Genomic DNA, 15,562 nt, shown 5'->3' with positions numbered 1-15,562 from the left:
AGGCAACGTACCTCAGTGTGGAACAATAAATGTGTGTGCCCTGCCCCCGTATCTGAACACACAGCCTCAAAAAGCCTGGTATTGAGTGTGCTGCATTTAATGACATTCAAAACTTTCACAATTCCTTTCAACACCACTTCAAGATCGTATAGAGGTCCTTTCGATGCCAATGCCTCACGGTGAATAAAACAATGATTCCAAACAATGTCCTGACCTGCTGCCTCCTTAATCCTGACTATAACTCCGCTGTTTTTCCCAGTTATGTTGGCTGCCCCATCACTTGTGATTCCTCTGCAACGAACCCAGTCGAGCCCACAATTTCCAACTATGAAACTATTCAATGCTTCAAAACTCTCTGCGCCCATCGTGCTGGTTGGTAATGTCCGGTAGCACAGCAAATCCTCAACAATTTCACTGTACCAAACATGTACTAGCAAGGTTGCACAATCTGAAACATCTGTACTTTCATCCAGTTGTATTGAGAACTCCTGTGTTGACTTTAAACAAGAAATAAGCTGCGATTCTAAATTCTCAGCAATATCTCAAATTCGGCGAGCCATTGTTATCATTAAATGGTATGCATTCCAGTTTTCCAGCTGACCCCTCATCTAGCACCGTACGAGCCATGTCTAATGTTGAGGGAGAATTTATCTCTCTGCTATAGTGTGGGACATTTTCTCTTTAGCTACACGGTAATCTACTATCTAAGAGACTAATTGTGCTTTGTCATTCAATGTTACGTTGCTGCTAAGGATTTCAGCTGATGATTTAAGTTCTCGCTGCATTCTTTGGAAAAAAATTAAGCGGTCTTCAATTTGCCAGTACTTCCCTGAATGTAACAAACATGGACTTTGCATCCTGATTTGCACTGGCAATATTAACAAAGCCATACCTCCAGAAACCTCATCTTTATACTGCTTTCTTCCTGATTTCAGTTTTTGCTCTGTTGGCTGTTCACCAGATTCCTTGAGGCTCTGTACAGCGCTAACACCAGCACTGCATTGTCCTGCCATGGACACTCCTCAGCAGCTCTCTCCAGCAGATTCAATTCTGAGATCCTGGCCTGTTTGTGTCTCTGGCCCTCACTTCCTTTTAACAAAGTGATCCATCTTCAGTTCTTCACACAGTCCTGTTGCTTGCTTGCTGACAGCTAGAAAATGGAGGAATATCTCCCCTGTGATTTTTGCGGCCAAAGCATGGATGTACAGGGTGCGTGACATTGTTGTACGCGCAAGCGCATGACCTGCTCTCTGCCGCTGCTTCTGGCCGGAAGAATACATTGGTCCATTTAAAAGCCGGTCGCGGCCGACATTCTCAATTTAAAAGCTGGCCTCGGCCGTTAGGCGCTTCTCCTGTGATCGGGAATACCGCGACTGATTGCTCTGCTGCTCTCTCAATATCTGCCCGTGGGTCATGACCCGCAGTTAGAAAAACCCTGTACGAGATGGTCTTAAGATAGCAGACGAGGGAAGGTTCTCACACGGGACAGTCAGAATCATAGAATTAGGAGGCCATTCAACCAATCGACACTCCAAATGATCATCATGACTTAATGCCGTTCCCCTGCCTTTTCCTCGTACCCCTGCACTTTGTTTCTGTTCAAGTAGTCATCTAATACCCCTTCTAAACTTCGACTGAATCTATCTCCACCACAATTCCAGGCCGTGCATTCCAGACTCCAACCTCTTGTATGAAAACGTTTTTTCTCGCATCACATTAGCTTATTTTGCAAATTACTTTAAATTTGTGCCCTCCAGTTCCTGATCCTTTTCTGAGTGGGAACAGTTTCTCCCCATCTACTCTGTCCAGCCCCCCCCCCCCCCATGATTTTGAACATCTCTATCAAATCTCCTCTTAGCCACCTTTCTCTCTGTGAAGAACAGTCCCAACCTCTGCAATCTGTGCTCAATACTGAAGTTTCTCACCCCGTAACCATTCTTGTAAACCTCTCCTGCACCCTCTCTAATGTGTTCACGTCCTTTTATATAGTGTGGCCCAGAACTGTGCCCAATACTCCAGCTGAGGTCAAACTAGTGTCTTGTCTAAGTTCTGCATAATCTCCTTGCTCTTGTACTCTAAGCCCCTATTAATGAAGCTCCGAATAATAGATGTTTTATTAACTGCTCTCTCTACCTGTCCTGTCATTTCAATGATCAATGTCCGTATGCACCCAGGTCGCTCTGCTCCTTAAGAATTTTGCCCCTTATTTTATTCTGTCTCTCTACGTTCTCGTACCAAAATGCATCACCTCACACATCTCCGCATTGAACTTCATCTGCCCATTCCACCAACTTCTCCGTGTCCTTTTGAAGTTCTACACTGTTCTCTTCACAGTTTACAAATGCTACCAAGTTTTGTGTCATCCGTAAACTTTGTAATTGTCCCCTGCGCACCAAAATCTAGATCATTGATATACACCCGGAAAGGCAAGGATCCCAACAATGACCCCTGGGGAACTCCACTACAAACCTTCCTCCAACCTGAAAAATACCCATTGACCATTCCTCTCTGCTTCCTGTTATTCAGCCAGCTTTGTATCCACGTTGCTGCTGTCCCTTTTATTGCACCAGCCAAGGGGGAAAAGAACTGCTATCTAATGAAACTGAATGTCAATCGCCATCAGTAATGTAAAGCTATTTGGAATGGGTTTGTCCATCTGCTGTAGTTTTAAGGTATCTACTTGCTTGTTGATGAAGCATGCAGCCTGGTGTGTGCTGTTGGACTCTTCCACAATACAGGCATACACTGTTGATCAAAATACCATGGTGGTTTCCGAAGTCCCCATTAAATACCAGACACATCCATTGGTATCCTTGCCAAACCCCTTACCTTAACCTGATTGAACCCAAGTGGGTTGCATTGTACTAAAAACGGTGATTATATCAATTCTCTCGGCTCACATGAGACCTGTGTGTCCATCTTGCCCGGGATGTCTCTTTTGAAAGAGCTATCTTGCTTTCCCTGTAACTCTACAATTTTTCCTTTTCAAGTATTTATCAAATCCCCTTTTTTTTTTTTTTTTGAAAGCGTTTCTTTCATCTGTTTCGCCACCCTTTCAGGCAATGTGTAGTGGATCATCAGAACGCATTGCACAATTAAAGAAAAATTCTTGATAAAACTTGTGACGAGGTGCATGCTTCAGAGAACCAGGTTTGCACAGATACCTAACAACCCAGACACTGCTCTGAGATTTTAACATCTAACCGATCTAACTGTTTGTCATAATCCTATACCACCTAATAAGACAATGGAAACACTTGGAAAATATGCTGCTTGGTGTAAAATTATAAATGTTGTGGAATGGAGATGTTTCTATTTTGGACATAATTTATTCTGCAGGTTTTGAAGCTTGCTGCCTTTTTGCACTTTTGATAAAATTATTTCAGCGTTTCTCTGCACTACTTTTCTTTAAAACAAAGAATCCAGAACTCAATAATGCAATAAAATATACATTCCTGTAATTGTGTTCCTGCTGGTACTGTCGGCTGTGTCACGAAACAGTATCCTTGAACTTTATTGTGGGAATATCGGAAGCCCTTCAGAGGGGCAGCAAGCTGTGAAGCCACTTTGTGACTGGCTATTGCCATTTCATTGCCTTTCAACCATTTCCCTTTCAAGTTTGTTCCAAACATTGCAAATTACCTTGGCATTTTCTGACATGACCCGAGTTCTGGAGGAATTCTTTTTTACCCTTCAACAAAAATGCCAAGGAGGAGGGAAATCAAAAAATGTTAAATGTCACCTGCAGGAGCTTTCTGTATGTAGGGTGGTAACCATTTGCTGTGAATGCCTTGGTTACCTCCACATTAACTATTACATTGCTAGGCGGCGCAGTGGCTAGCACTGCTGCCTCACAGCACCGAGGACCCGGGTTCGATCCTGGCCCTCGGTCACTTGTCCGTGTGGAGTTTGCACATTCGCCCCGTGTCTGCGTGGATCTCACCCTCACAGCCCAAAGATGTTCAGGGTAGGTGGATTGGACACGCCAAATTTCCCCTTAACTGGGAAAAATAAAATTAATTGGGTACACCAAATCTATTTTAAAGGAACTATAATACAGTCTCGCACCTCCCACCCTTTGTAGAGATGAGCTGAGCCACACCTATGCTGTCCATGTCCTAACACAAAGCAAGTCTTCCCCCCCCCCCCCCCCATAGCAAGTCTCCCCCTTTTCCCCCCCCCCACCCCCTCCAACCCCATGTTCATTGATTTATATTGGTACCCTGTCCAGTAATGACAGCTTTTAAACATTCCCTTCTTTTGTTGTCTAACCCCCTTCAATAATAGTAATCTTTATTATTGTCACAAGTAGGCTTATTTACATTATGAAGTTACTGTGAAAATCCCCTAGTCACCACATTCCGGCGCCTGTTCAGGTACACAGAGGGAGAATTCAGAATGTACAATTCACCTAACAAGCATGTCTTTTGGGACTTGTGGTAGCAAACAGTGACCCAAGCTGGGACCCTGGCGCTGTGAAGCAACAGTGCTAACCACCTTGCTACCGTGCTGCCCCACTCCATAATCATCCACGATCTCTGCGCTCCACTGATTCTGGCTTCTTCCATGGACCCCGATCGCTGTATCATTGGCCGGCCGTGCCTTTACATGCCCACCTCCCCAAGCTCTGGAGTTCCCGCCCTGAACACCTCTACCTCCTCCCTTTTAAGACGCTTCTTAAAACCTGTGCCGTTGTCCAAGCTTTTGGTCACCTGCCCTAATGCTTCCTTGAATGGACCCGTATCGAACATGATGTCACAATTGTTCCTTTGGGCGTTTTGCTGCATTGAAAATGTTGTATTAATATAAGTAGCTGTTATATTGATCATGCACCAATTCTTGTACGTGTTTCATTTTGATTCACAGGTGCTAGAACTGCATGTTCCTTAAATTGTTGGCATGAAAAACGTCAGATGACTTGTAGACACTATTGTCAAGAAAGGTAACAAACGGACAAAGATTATGTTCTGGGGTCTGGAACTAAGATCATATATATTTATAAGGAATGTAAAAAAACCTAAATGTGTGCCCGCATTTCCTGTAAATGTTTCCAATTAGAAATATCAATGTCCACATTTTTGTTAGATACTGCGATGGAGGTTTAAAAAAAAAAAAGGGGGTTCTTTTCTGGGGCAGTGTTTGGATATGAAAGGTCTGCTTCTCAGAGACAATTTGTATTTTGGTTCAATTACATTCTTGAGCGAAACAAATAAAACTGAGAACCTGTTTGCTGGACAAAAGTCTAAATTTCGTAATCTTTAAGTGCACAGTTTTGAGCGGTTGGTCCATCAATAGCATTGTTCCTATCTATAACCATATCCCAATGCAAAGCCCCAACTAACCCATTTCCAGTGGATGAATTGCGGAACTGACTGGGGAGAACATCATTTATTTGTTTGTTTGCGTGTTTCTATCAACAGATCTGAGGTGTGCCCTTTCAAAAGAAGGATTGATCCGATTCAAAAGGTTATGTCCAACCTGCACCTGCCCTTCCTTCCGCCCCCCAACTATGCCCCTATATTGTACAGGTTAGGTGGATTGGCCATGCTAAATTGCCCTTAATGTCCAAAGGTTAGGTGGGGTTACTGGGTTACGGGGATAGGGTGGAGGTGTGGGATTAAGTAGACCCGATGGGCCGAATGGCCTCCTTCTGCTCTGTCGATTCTATGATAAATCCTCCAAATAACTTGTGTACTTTTGAAAAATTTGCCAATGAAAACTTTACAATGAATTTGATTGATAGATGTATGATTCTGAAGAAAGTATATTTTTAAATTAAATGTTCAGTTTGTTTTCTAGATGTCTTCCATGACTGAAATCAGAAAAGATGCCGTTAGACAAAATGGACATAGTGGTGAAGGCAACTCGCGGGAGAAGATTTACAAAAAGGTAAAATTTTCAATGCCAACTTTTAAAAATATACTCCCGCTCCTCGTCCACGTGAACTCGGGAGGCTGAAATTAATTTCAACCATGAAAATGTCTGCTCCAAGAGTCATTATTTACTCACACTCCAGTCAATGCTCACTTTCTATTGAGGAGTAACCTCGAGTTACTTTGCCCCATTTGATTATTTTAAATGAGATGGTTAATTCTCTTTGGGTAAGGATTTTGAATGTAAAGTATTTGGTGTTAGTTGTTTAATCATTGCCTTTAATCGTATGGACGTGGTGGGTATTAAGTGAGGATTCATTTGAGCCCCATGTAAATAAAAACAGGAGGTTTATGCTTGGAATGTAAAACTCTAAAAATAAATATATATTGTGTGTGCGGGAGAGCCATTGGGGTGCCACTGTGTAAGGGTGTCCCAATCTCGCAGTGAGCTGGATGGTCCCCAACGACCCCCATGTACAGGCAATGCCACCCCCCTCCCCCACAGACCTAGGCGACATGGTAGCACAGTGGTTAGCACTTTTGCTTCACAGCTCCAGGGTCCCAGGTTCGATTCCCGGCTTGGGTCACTGTCTGTGCGGAGTCTGCACGTTTTCCCTGTATCTGCGTGGGTTTCCTCCGGGTGCTCCGGTTTCCTCCCACAAGTCCCGAAAGACGTGCTTGTTAGGTGAATTGGACATTCTGAATTTGCCCTCCGTGTACCCGAACAGGTGCTGGAATGTAGCGACTAGGGGATTTTCACAGTTACTTCATAGCAGTGTTAACGTAAGCCTACTTGTGACAATAAAGATTATTATTGTTGTTACGCCTCTTCACCTCCCAACCTTTCTGAAGTCCCTTCATATACCCCCCCCCGCCTTTCATGGGCAGAGCACCAGGCGCAACATTGGGGGGAGATGGGGGGGCTGGTTGAGAACCTCATCCATTGACTCGGTTCTATGTTTCTTTCCCCAACTGGCTTTCTGGGACCGAACATTTCACTCTATTTAACATTTCACTTGTTCTATTTATATATTTGTATGTATGGGTTTTTTAGGATTGAGATTTGAAGGGTACAGTTGGGGGACATAGAAATCTGTTGTTCTTGGTCCATGGGTAGAAGGTTCAAGATTGGTGTACTGTTGCTATGGCTGGAATTCTTTCTGTATCAGAATTATATGACTGGAATGTTCTGTATTCTGTGTTGTTGCAGACAATTGCAGTGACTTCTGTTTGCAAGTGATCTTGCTTTTTAAACGGCCTTGGCTTAAGCACAGGGCAGGCCTCAAGTAGATCACGTCGAAACCATGCAATTTTTAAAAAAATGTATTATTTTTGCTGCAGACGCCATCATCTGCACTTCAAGGCTCTATCCAGCTTGGGATAGGGTATGCAGTTGGAAACCTCACGTCGAAACCAGGCAGGGATGTGCTCATGCAAGATTTCTACGTCGTGGAAAGTGTTTTTCTACCAAGGTTGGGTTTTATGTTCTTGAAAACCTTTTTTTTAATCTCGAGACATTTCCACCTTTAACTCCAGTTGCTAACCGGCTGCAGTTAAATATTTTGTGGCTGTCCTCCTGAGGAAACTCGGTGACGATTAATCATGAATCTGCATTGTTTGACACCGCGATTGCCTTTGCCTGTTTGCCGATGTAGAAAGTGTATCCTGCTGATTTTATATATTTGCAAAATATCATCCACAAATTGTTGCATTAATTGTGCTGCTTAATAGTAAACACGAGAGGCAGTTTTCCAAACTTGCTAAGCTCAATTGGTTTATATTGCGTCGTGTAGAAATGAGATCTGGAAGGAGGCCAATTGGGTCCAATCAGTCCATGTTGGTGTGCAACTTCCACGTGAGCAGATGTCCCAATCCCCAGTGCCCTTGCCTGCAGTGAACATGACAATGATGGTATTTGGATTACACACACACACACACACACACACACACACACACACACACACACACACACACACACACACACACACACACACACACACACACACACGTGTGAAGGGTTTTACAGGTGACTGCCTCCAACAGCAGCGCCCCCTCCTTCACTGCCGCAAAACCTTTACACGCAGCAGAGATTATTGGCACCTACCACTCGACTGGGAACCCACACTGATTCCAAATCTGTTGCATTCACAAGTGTAAGTGACGCTCCTTTTCAAGGGGGAGCAACAGCAACCCTCCAAGAATTGACTTGGAGCTTACCAAGTTGCATATCCCAATTCCCTGCACATGTTTAGTGTGTGCAGGGAGCCTTGTACAGATGAAGGGAAGGTGTTAATCTTGCAAAGGTCAGATGAGGCCATCCCTTGTATACTTTTGTGCATTGACAGCAGCTTTATCAATTTGTCCTTCCACTTTTCTAGGCACATGTTCCCTTCATCCCATAATAAGATTTCTAAAGGCTTGCCCACTACTATTAGAACATAGAACAATACAGCGCAGTACAGGCCCTTCGGCCCACGATGTTGCACCGAAACAAAAGCCATCTAACCTACACTATGCCATTATCATCCATATGTTTATCCAATAAACTTTTAAATGCCCTCAATGTTGGCGAGTTCACTACTGTAGCCGGTAGGGCATTCCACGGCCTCACTACTCTTTGCGTAAAGAACCTACCTCTGACCTCTGCCCTATATCTATTACCCCTCAGTTTAAAGCTATGTCCCCTCGTGCCAGCCATTTCCATCCACGGGAGAAGGCTCTCACTGTCCACCCTATCTAACCCCCTGATCATTTTGTATGCCTCTATTAAGTCTCCTCTTAACCTTCTTCTCTCCAACGAAAACAATCTCAAGTCCATCAGCCTTTCCTCATAAGATTTTCCCTCCATACCAGGCAACATCCTGGTAAATCTCCTCTGCACCCGCTCCAAAGCCTCCACATCCTTCCTATAATGCGGTGACCAGAACACGCAATACTCCAAATGCGGCCGTACCAGAGTTCTGTACAGCTGCAACATGACCTCCCGACTCCGGAACTCAATCCCTCTACCAATAAAGGCCAACACTCCATAGGCCTTCTTCGCAACCCTATCAACCTGGGTGGCAACTTTCAGGGATCTATGTACATGGACACTTAGATCCCTCTGCTCATCTACACTTTCAAGAACTTTACCATTAGCCAAATATTCCGCATACCTGTTAGTCCTTCCAAAGTGAATCACCTCACACTTCTCTACGTTAAACTCCATTTGCCAGCTCTGCAGCTTATCTATATCCCTCTGTAACGTACTACATCCTTCCACACTATCGACAACACCACCGACTTTAGTATCGTCTGCAAATTTACTCACCTACCCTTCTGCGCCTTCCTCTAGGTCATTGATAAAAATGACAAACAGCAACGGCCCCAGAACAGATCCTTGTGGTACTCCACTTGTGACTGTACTCCATTCTGAACATTTCCCATCAACCACCACCCTCTGTCTTCTTTCAGCTAGCCAATTTCTGATCCACATCTCTAAATCACCCTCAATCCCCAGCCTCCGTATTTTCTGCAATAGCCTACCGTGGGGAACCTTATCAAACGCTTTGCTGAAATCCATATACACCACATCAACTGCTCTACCCTCATCTACCTGTTCAGTCACCTTCTCAAAGAACTCAATAAGGTTTGTGAGGCATGACCTACCCTTCACAAAGCCATGCTGACTATCCCTGATCATATTATTCCTATCTAGATGATTATAAATCTTGTCTCTTATAATCCCCTCCAAGACTTTACCCACTACAGACGTGCCTCACCGGTCTATAGTTGCCGGGGTTGTCTCTGCTCCCCTTTTTGAACAAAGGGACCACATTTGCTGTCCTCCAGTCCTCTGGCACTATTCCTGTAGCCAATGATGACATAAAAATCAAAGCCAAAGGTCCAGCAATCTCTTCCCTGGCCTCCCAGAGAATCCTAGGATAAATCCCATCAGGTCCCGGGGACTTATCTATTTTCAGCCTGTCCAGAATTGCCAACACCTCTTCCCTACGTACCTCAATGCCATCTATTCTATTAGCCTGGGGCTCAGCATTCTCCTCCACAACATTATCTTTTTCCTGAGTGAATACTGACGAAAAATATTCATTTAGTATCTCGCCTATCTCTTCAGACTCCACACACAATTTCCCATCCCTGTCCTTGACTGGTCCTACTCTTTCCCTAGTCATTCGCTTATTCCTGACATACCTATAGAAAGCTTTTGGGTTTTCCTTGAGCCTTCCTGCCAAATACTTCTCATGTCCCCTCCTTGCTCGTCTTAGCTCTCTCTTTAGATCCTTCCTCGCTACCTTGTAACTATCCATCGCCCCAACCGAAACTTCACACCTCATCTTCACATAGGCCTCCTTCTTCCTCTTAACAAGAGATTCCACTTCCTTGGTAAACCACGGTTCCCTCGCTCGACGCCTTCCTCCCTGCCTGACCGGTACATACTTATCAAGAACATGCAGTAGCTGATCCTTGAACAAGCCCCACTTATCCAGTGTGCCCAATACTTGCAGCCTACTTCTCCACCTTATCCCCCCCAAGTCACGTCTAATGGCATCATAATTGCCCTTCCCCCAGCTATAACTCTTGCCCTGCGGTGTATACTTATCCCTTTCCATCATTAACGTAAACGTCACCGAATTGTGGTCACTGTCCCCAAAGTGCTCTCCTACCTCCAAATCCAACACCTGGCCTGGTTCATTACCCAAAACCAAATCCAACGTGGCCTCGCCTCTTGTTGGCTTGTCAACATATTGTTTCAGGAAACCCTCCTGCACACACTGTACAAAAAACGACCCATCTATTGCACTCGAACTATATCTTTTCCAGTCAATATTTGGAAAGTTAAAGTCTCCCATAATAACTACCCTGTTACTTTCGTTCTTATCCAGAATCATCTTCGCCATCCTTTCCTCTACATCCCTAGAACTATTAGGAGGCCTATAAAAAAACTCCCAACAGGGTGACCTCCTTTCCTGTTTCTAACTTCAGCCCATACTACCTCGGAAGAAGAGTCCCCATCTAGCATCCTCTCGGCCACTGTAATACTGCTCTTGACTAGCAGTGCCACACCTCCCCCTCTTTTGCCTCCTTCTCTGAGCTTACTAAAACACCTAAACCCCGGAACCTGCAACATCCATTCCTGTCCCTGCTCTATCCATGTCTCCGAAATGGCCACAACATCGAAGTCCCAGGTACCAACCCATGCTGCCAGTTCCCCTACCTTGTTTCGTATACTCCTGGCATTGAAGTAGACACACTTCAAACCACCTACCTGAACACTGGCCCCCTCCTGCGACGTCAAATCTGTGCTCCTGACCTCTATACTCTCATTCTCCCTTACCCTAAAACTACAATCCAGGTTCCCATGCCCCTGCTGCACTAGTTTAAACCCCCCCAAAGAGCATTAACAAATCTCCCCCCCAGGATATTTGTGCCCCTCAGGTTCAGATGTAGACCATCCTGTCTGTAGAGGTCCCACCTTCCCCAGAAAGAGCCCCAGTTATCCAGAAATCTGAATCCCTCCCGCCTGCGCCATCCCTGTAGCCACGTGTTTAAATGCTCTCTCTCCCTATTCCTCATCTCACTATCACGTGGCACGGGCAACAACCCAGAGATAACAACTCTGTTTGTTCTAGTTCTGAGCTTCCATCCTAGCTCCCTGAAAGCCTGCCTGACATCCTTGTCCCCTTTCCTACCTATGTCGTTAGTGCCAATGTGGACCACGACTTGGGGCTGCTCCCCCTCCCCCTAAGGACCAGGAAAACACGATCCAAGACATCACGTACCCTTGCACCTGGGAGGCAACATACCAAACGTGAGTCTCTCACGCTCCCACAAAATCTCCTATCTGTGCCCCTGACTATAGAGTCCCCAATTACTAATGCTCTGCTCCTCTCCCCCCTTCCCTTCTGAGCAACAGGGACAGACTCCGTGCCAGAGGCCCGTACCCCATGGCTTACCCCTGGTAAGTCCCCCCCCCCCACAAGTATCCAAAGCGGGTATACTTGTTTCTCAGGGGAACGACCGCAGGGGATCCCTGCACTGACTGCTTTTTCCCAGTCCCTCTTACAGTTACCCACCTATCTCCAATCTTTGGTGTAACTAATTCCCTGAAGCTGCTATCTATGACCCCCTCTGCCTCCCGAATGATCCGAAGTTCTTCCAACTCCAGCTCCAGTTCCCTAACTCGGTCTTGGAGGAGCTGGAGATGGCAGCACTTCCTGCAGGTAAAATCAGCAGGGACACTAACTGCATCCCTCACCTCAAACATCCTGCAGGAGGAACATTGCACTCCCTTCCCTGCCATTCCTCTAACTTTCTACCAAGATCTGGCTAACAACTAAATTAAATTTTTTATAAAAAATAATAATAATATAATAAAATATGGTACTTACCTATTTGCCTATTGATAGGCAAACTATCCAATATAATTTACCTGATTCTTTGCTTAAAAGAGAGACACATTGCTAAAGTTTTCATCTTACACTCAGCAGGACAAAAACAAGAATACCAAATTTCAAACAATCACAACAATTTATACTTCAAATGAAGAGGGTTCTGATTGGTAGACAATTTGACTATCATTGGCTGAGGAGTTGCTATGGGGAAAGCAATGGGCAACTATAGGATCTCCAGGCTCCCCAGTAATTCAAAAAGGCGCAAGGCTTGAACATATTCCTTTTGAAATGAAATCACTTATTGTCACAAGTAGGCTTCAAATGAAGTTACTGTGAAAAGCCCCTAGTCGCCACATTCCGGCGCCTGTTCGGGGAGGCTGGTACGGGAATTGAACCGTGCTGCTGGCCTGCCTTGGTCCGCTTTCAAAGCCAACAATTTAGCCCTGTGCTTTGCAGAGAACCTGTTCCTGTGTATTAATGGATGTCGCTTCTAGTGAACATAAGTGAGTCACGTTGAAAGCTGGACTGATTATCTTAAATTAGTTATTATAGCTATCAGCGCACTCAGGATTGTTCAGCAAGTGCCGTCCAATCTTGGAATCACATCTAGTAGTTGACTTTTTGTTTTGGGTTTTCCAAGCGCGGGCTGGTTGAGTACAACCTGAACCCTGTTTATTACAAACAACCAAAGGAACACGCTGTTCGACTCGGTCAGCTGGTCACTAGGATGAAGAGTCTACACATCTGGCATTCCACGGGCACCTAGTTTATTCTTTTCACCCCTTTTGAACGAGCAGCCCTCCATTCCTCTCGCACAGCTTAGAGAAGGAGCATCTACTCATTGATTCCCAACTTGCTGCAATGGCACAGTGGTTAGCACTACTGCCTCTTAGCCACAGAGACCTGGGTTCAATTCCTGCCTTGGGTGACTGTGTGGAGCTTGCACGTACTCCCGGTGTCTGTAAGGGTGTCCTCCGGGTGCTCCAGATGCTCGTTCAGAGGGTCAGTGCAGACTGGATGGGCTGAATGGCCTATTCTGCACTGTAGGGATTTTATGTCTGTCAACACAACCCCCTTTTCTACTTTCATTTTCTCATGTTTTTGGCCTGTTTTCTCTGTCTGTGGTTAGCCTTTCTGATTGCTATATATTTTTCTCCTGTATTGTCCAGTCAAGTGCTTTAATCTTTAATTGTTCCCCTTTTCCATTTTCTTCTTGAACCAAGCAAATTGAGGTCTTCGGGTTTGCATTGAATTTAGATAGGAACACTGTTCGTTTAAACAGACTAGAACAGCAGCAACTGTGTGGATAACAGTTGCTTATTTGCCCATCTCTCTACCCAAGCTTCCTGATATTTGCCCCTGTGAATTTGTTTCGGTGTTTGAGGTGTAATATAAACGGTGCTATACAAATGCTAGTTGTTGCTTTTAGAGGTTTTTTTTCCTCTTCACCTTTTAGAAAGACAAAAGTTTGAAAAAATCAATGTTCATGTTTATATATGTCACATAGTCACACAATCATTCTTTGTTTTATTTTAAATTTAGAGTATCCAATTCATTTTATTTTCCAATTAAGGGGGCAATTTAGCGTGTCCAATCCACCTACCCTACACATCTTTGGGTTGTGGGGGCGAGCCCCACGCAGACACTGGGAGAATGTGCAAACTCCACACGGACAGTGACCCGGGGCCGGGATCGAACCTGGGACCTCGGCGCTGTGAGGCAGCAGTGCTAACCACTGCGCCACCATGCTGCCCCATTTTTGGTGATGCTGATTGTGGGATGAATATTGACCAGGACACTGGCAACCACCTGCTCTTCTTTGAAATAGCGGCCACAGGATCTTTTACATCCACCCTGAGAGAGCAGGTTGAATGTCCCACCCAAACGATGGCATCTTGGACAGTGCAGCACTCCCTCAGTACTGCACTGGATTGTCAACATTTTGATGTTGTCAACTACGGTTTAAATATCTGGAATGAGTAAAAGTTACCGCCTCCTTCAGAGGATACTTAATATTGATGTTAAAGAGGCATTGCCCTTGGGATTGATAGTAGAGTTCTTGGCTGTCTAACGGTATCTTCCACAGACATTGCACAGGGGTATCGGAAGATGTCCCATAGTGCTTCATATGGAAATGCCCAAACAATTGATGCCAAGGGGAACAGGGGAGAGGATTAGGCTGCCGGGGAACGAAAAGCAATGAGAAAGGAAAGGGTATTTGTGGCTGTTTTCAAAAGTGTGTCTCAAGCCCGCACTCGCCCCCCCGCACCCCGCACACACCAACATTGGGGTTGCAGCCATTTATAAAACCTATGCACTGCAACAATGAGCAAGGCAAGGTGAGAAAAATGTGTGGATTTTCCAGTTAAATCCAAGCACATGAGAGTCTTGGAAGAATTGTAGTCCAAACCACTCGGTGGGCTTTGCTGGAATTGCTAGTATTACAAAACCTCCAAATGATCACCCCCGCCTCCTCCTCCTCGGGCAGTCCCTCAAGGTGGAGGATGACTTGCTTGCACTCCGGGGAGATGGGTTCTGTGGAGGGTGAATAGTCCAAACCTGGATCCGCAGACTCTTGCCACAGATTTGGCAGGTGGTGTTTGATGACATGAAAAATGAATTGAAATGAAATGAAAATTGCTTATTGTCACAAGTCGGCTTCAAAGAAGTTACTGTGAAAAGCCTCTAGTCGCCACATTCCGGCGCCTGTTCGGGGAGGCAGGTACGGGAATTGAACCATGCTGCTAGCTGCCTTGAACAAAGAACGAAGAAAAGTACAGCACAGGAACAGGCCCTTCGGCCCTCCAAGCCCGTGCCGACCATGCTGCCTGACTAAACTACAATCTTCTACACTTCCTGGGTCCATATCCCTCTATTCCCATCCTATTCATGTATTTGTCAAGATGCCCCTTAAGTGTCACTATCGTCCCTGCTTCCACCACCTCCTCCGGCAGCGAGTTCCAGGCACCCACTACCCTCTGTGTAAAAAAACTTGCCTCGTACATCTACTCTAAACCTTGCCCCTCGCACCTTAAACCTATGCCCCCTAGTAATTGACCCCTCTACCCTGGGGAAATGCCTCTGACTATCCATTCTGTCTATGCCCCTCATAATTTTGTAGACCTCTATCAGGTCGCCCCTCAACCTCCATCGTTCCAGTCAGAACAAACCGAGTTTATTCAACTGCTCCTCATAGCTAATGAGCTAATGCCCTCATTACCAGGGAACATTCTGGTAAATCTCTTCTGCACCCTCTCTAAAGCCTCCACATCCTTCTGGTAGTGTGACGACCAGAAT

The 15,562-nt window shown here is 45.2% G+C and overlaps 1 protein-coding gene across 10 annotated transcripts in view; it reads left to right on the top strand.

Annotated features, from left to right (window-relative positions):
• The window catches only part of LOC140429889 (phosphatidylinositol 4-phosphate 5-kinase type-1 beta-like), a 193,323-nt gene that overhangs the window by 97,614 nt on the left and 80,147 nt on the right, over positions 1-15,562 (top strand). For 6 of the 10 annotated variants that reach the window (XM_072517420.1, XM_072517419.1, XM_072517411.1 and 3 more), the window contains 3 exons: positions 4,867-4,942; positions 5,800-5,889; positions 7,215-7,345. In XM_072517420.1, the coding sequence (XP_072373521.1) occupies positions 5,800-5,889; positions 7,215-7,345 (221 nt within the window). In that variant the 5' untranslated portion in view covers positions 4,867-4,942. Of the gene's footprint in view, positions 1-4,866; positions 4,943-5,787; positions 5,890-7,214; positions 7,346-15,562 lie in introns of all 10 variants that reach the window. The other 4 variants (XM_072517413.1, XM_072517415.1, XM_072517416.1 and 1 more) reach the window with 1 other exon arrangement.

Source organism: Scyliorhinus torazame, chromosome 9 (assembly GCF_047496885.1).
Source record: "Scyliorhinus torazame isolate Kashiwa2021f chromosome 9, sScyTor2.1, whole genome shotgun sequence".
NCBI classification, from domain to species: domain Eukaryota; kingdom Metazoa; phylum Chordata; class Chondrichthyes; order Carcharhiniformes; family Scyliorhinidae; genus Scyliorhinus; species Scyliorhinus torazame.
This window is presented reverse-complemented; position numbering and strand designations above follow the sequence as displayed.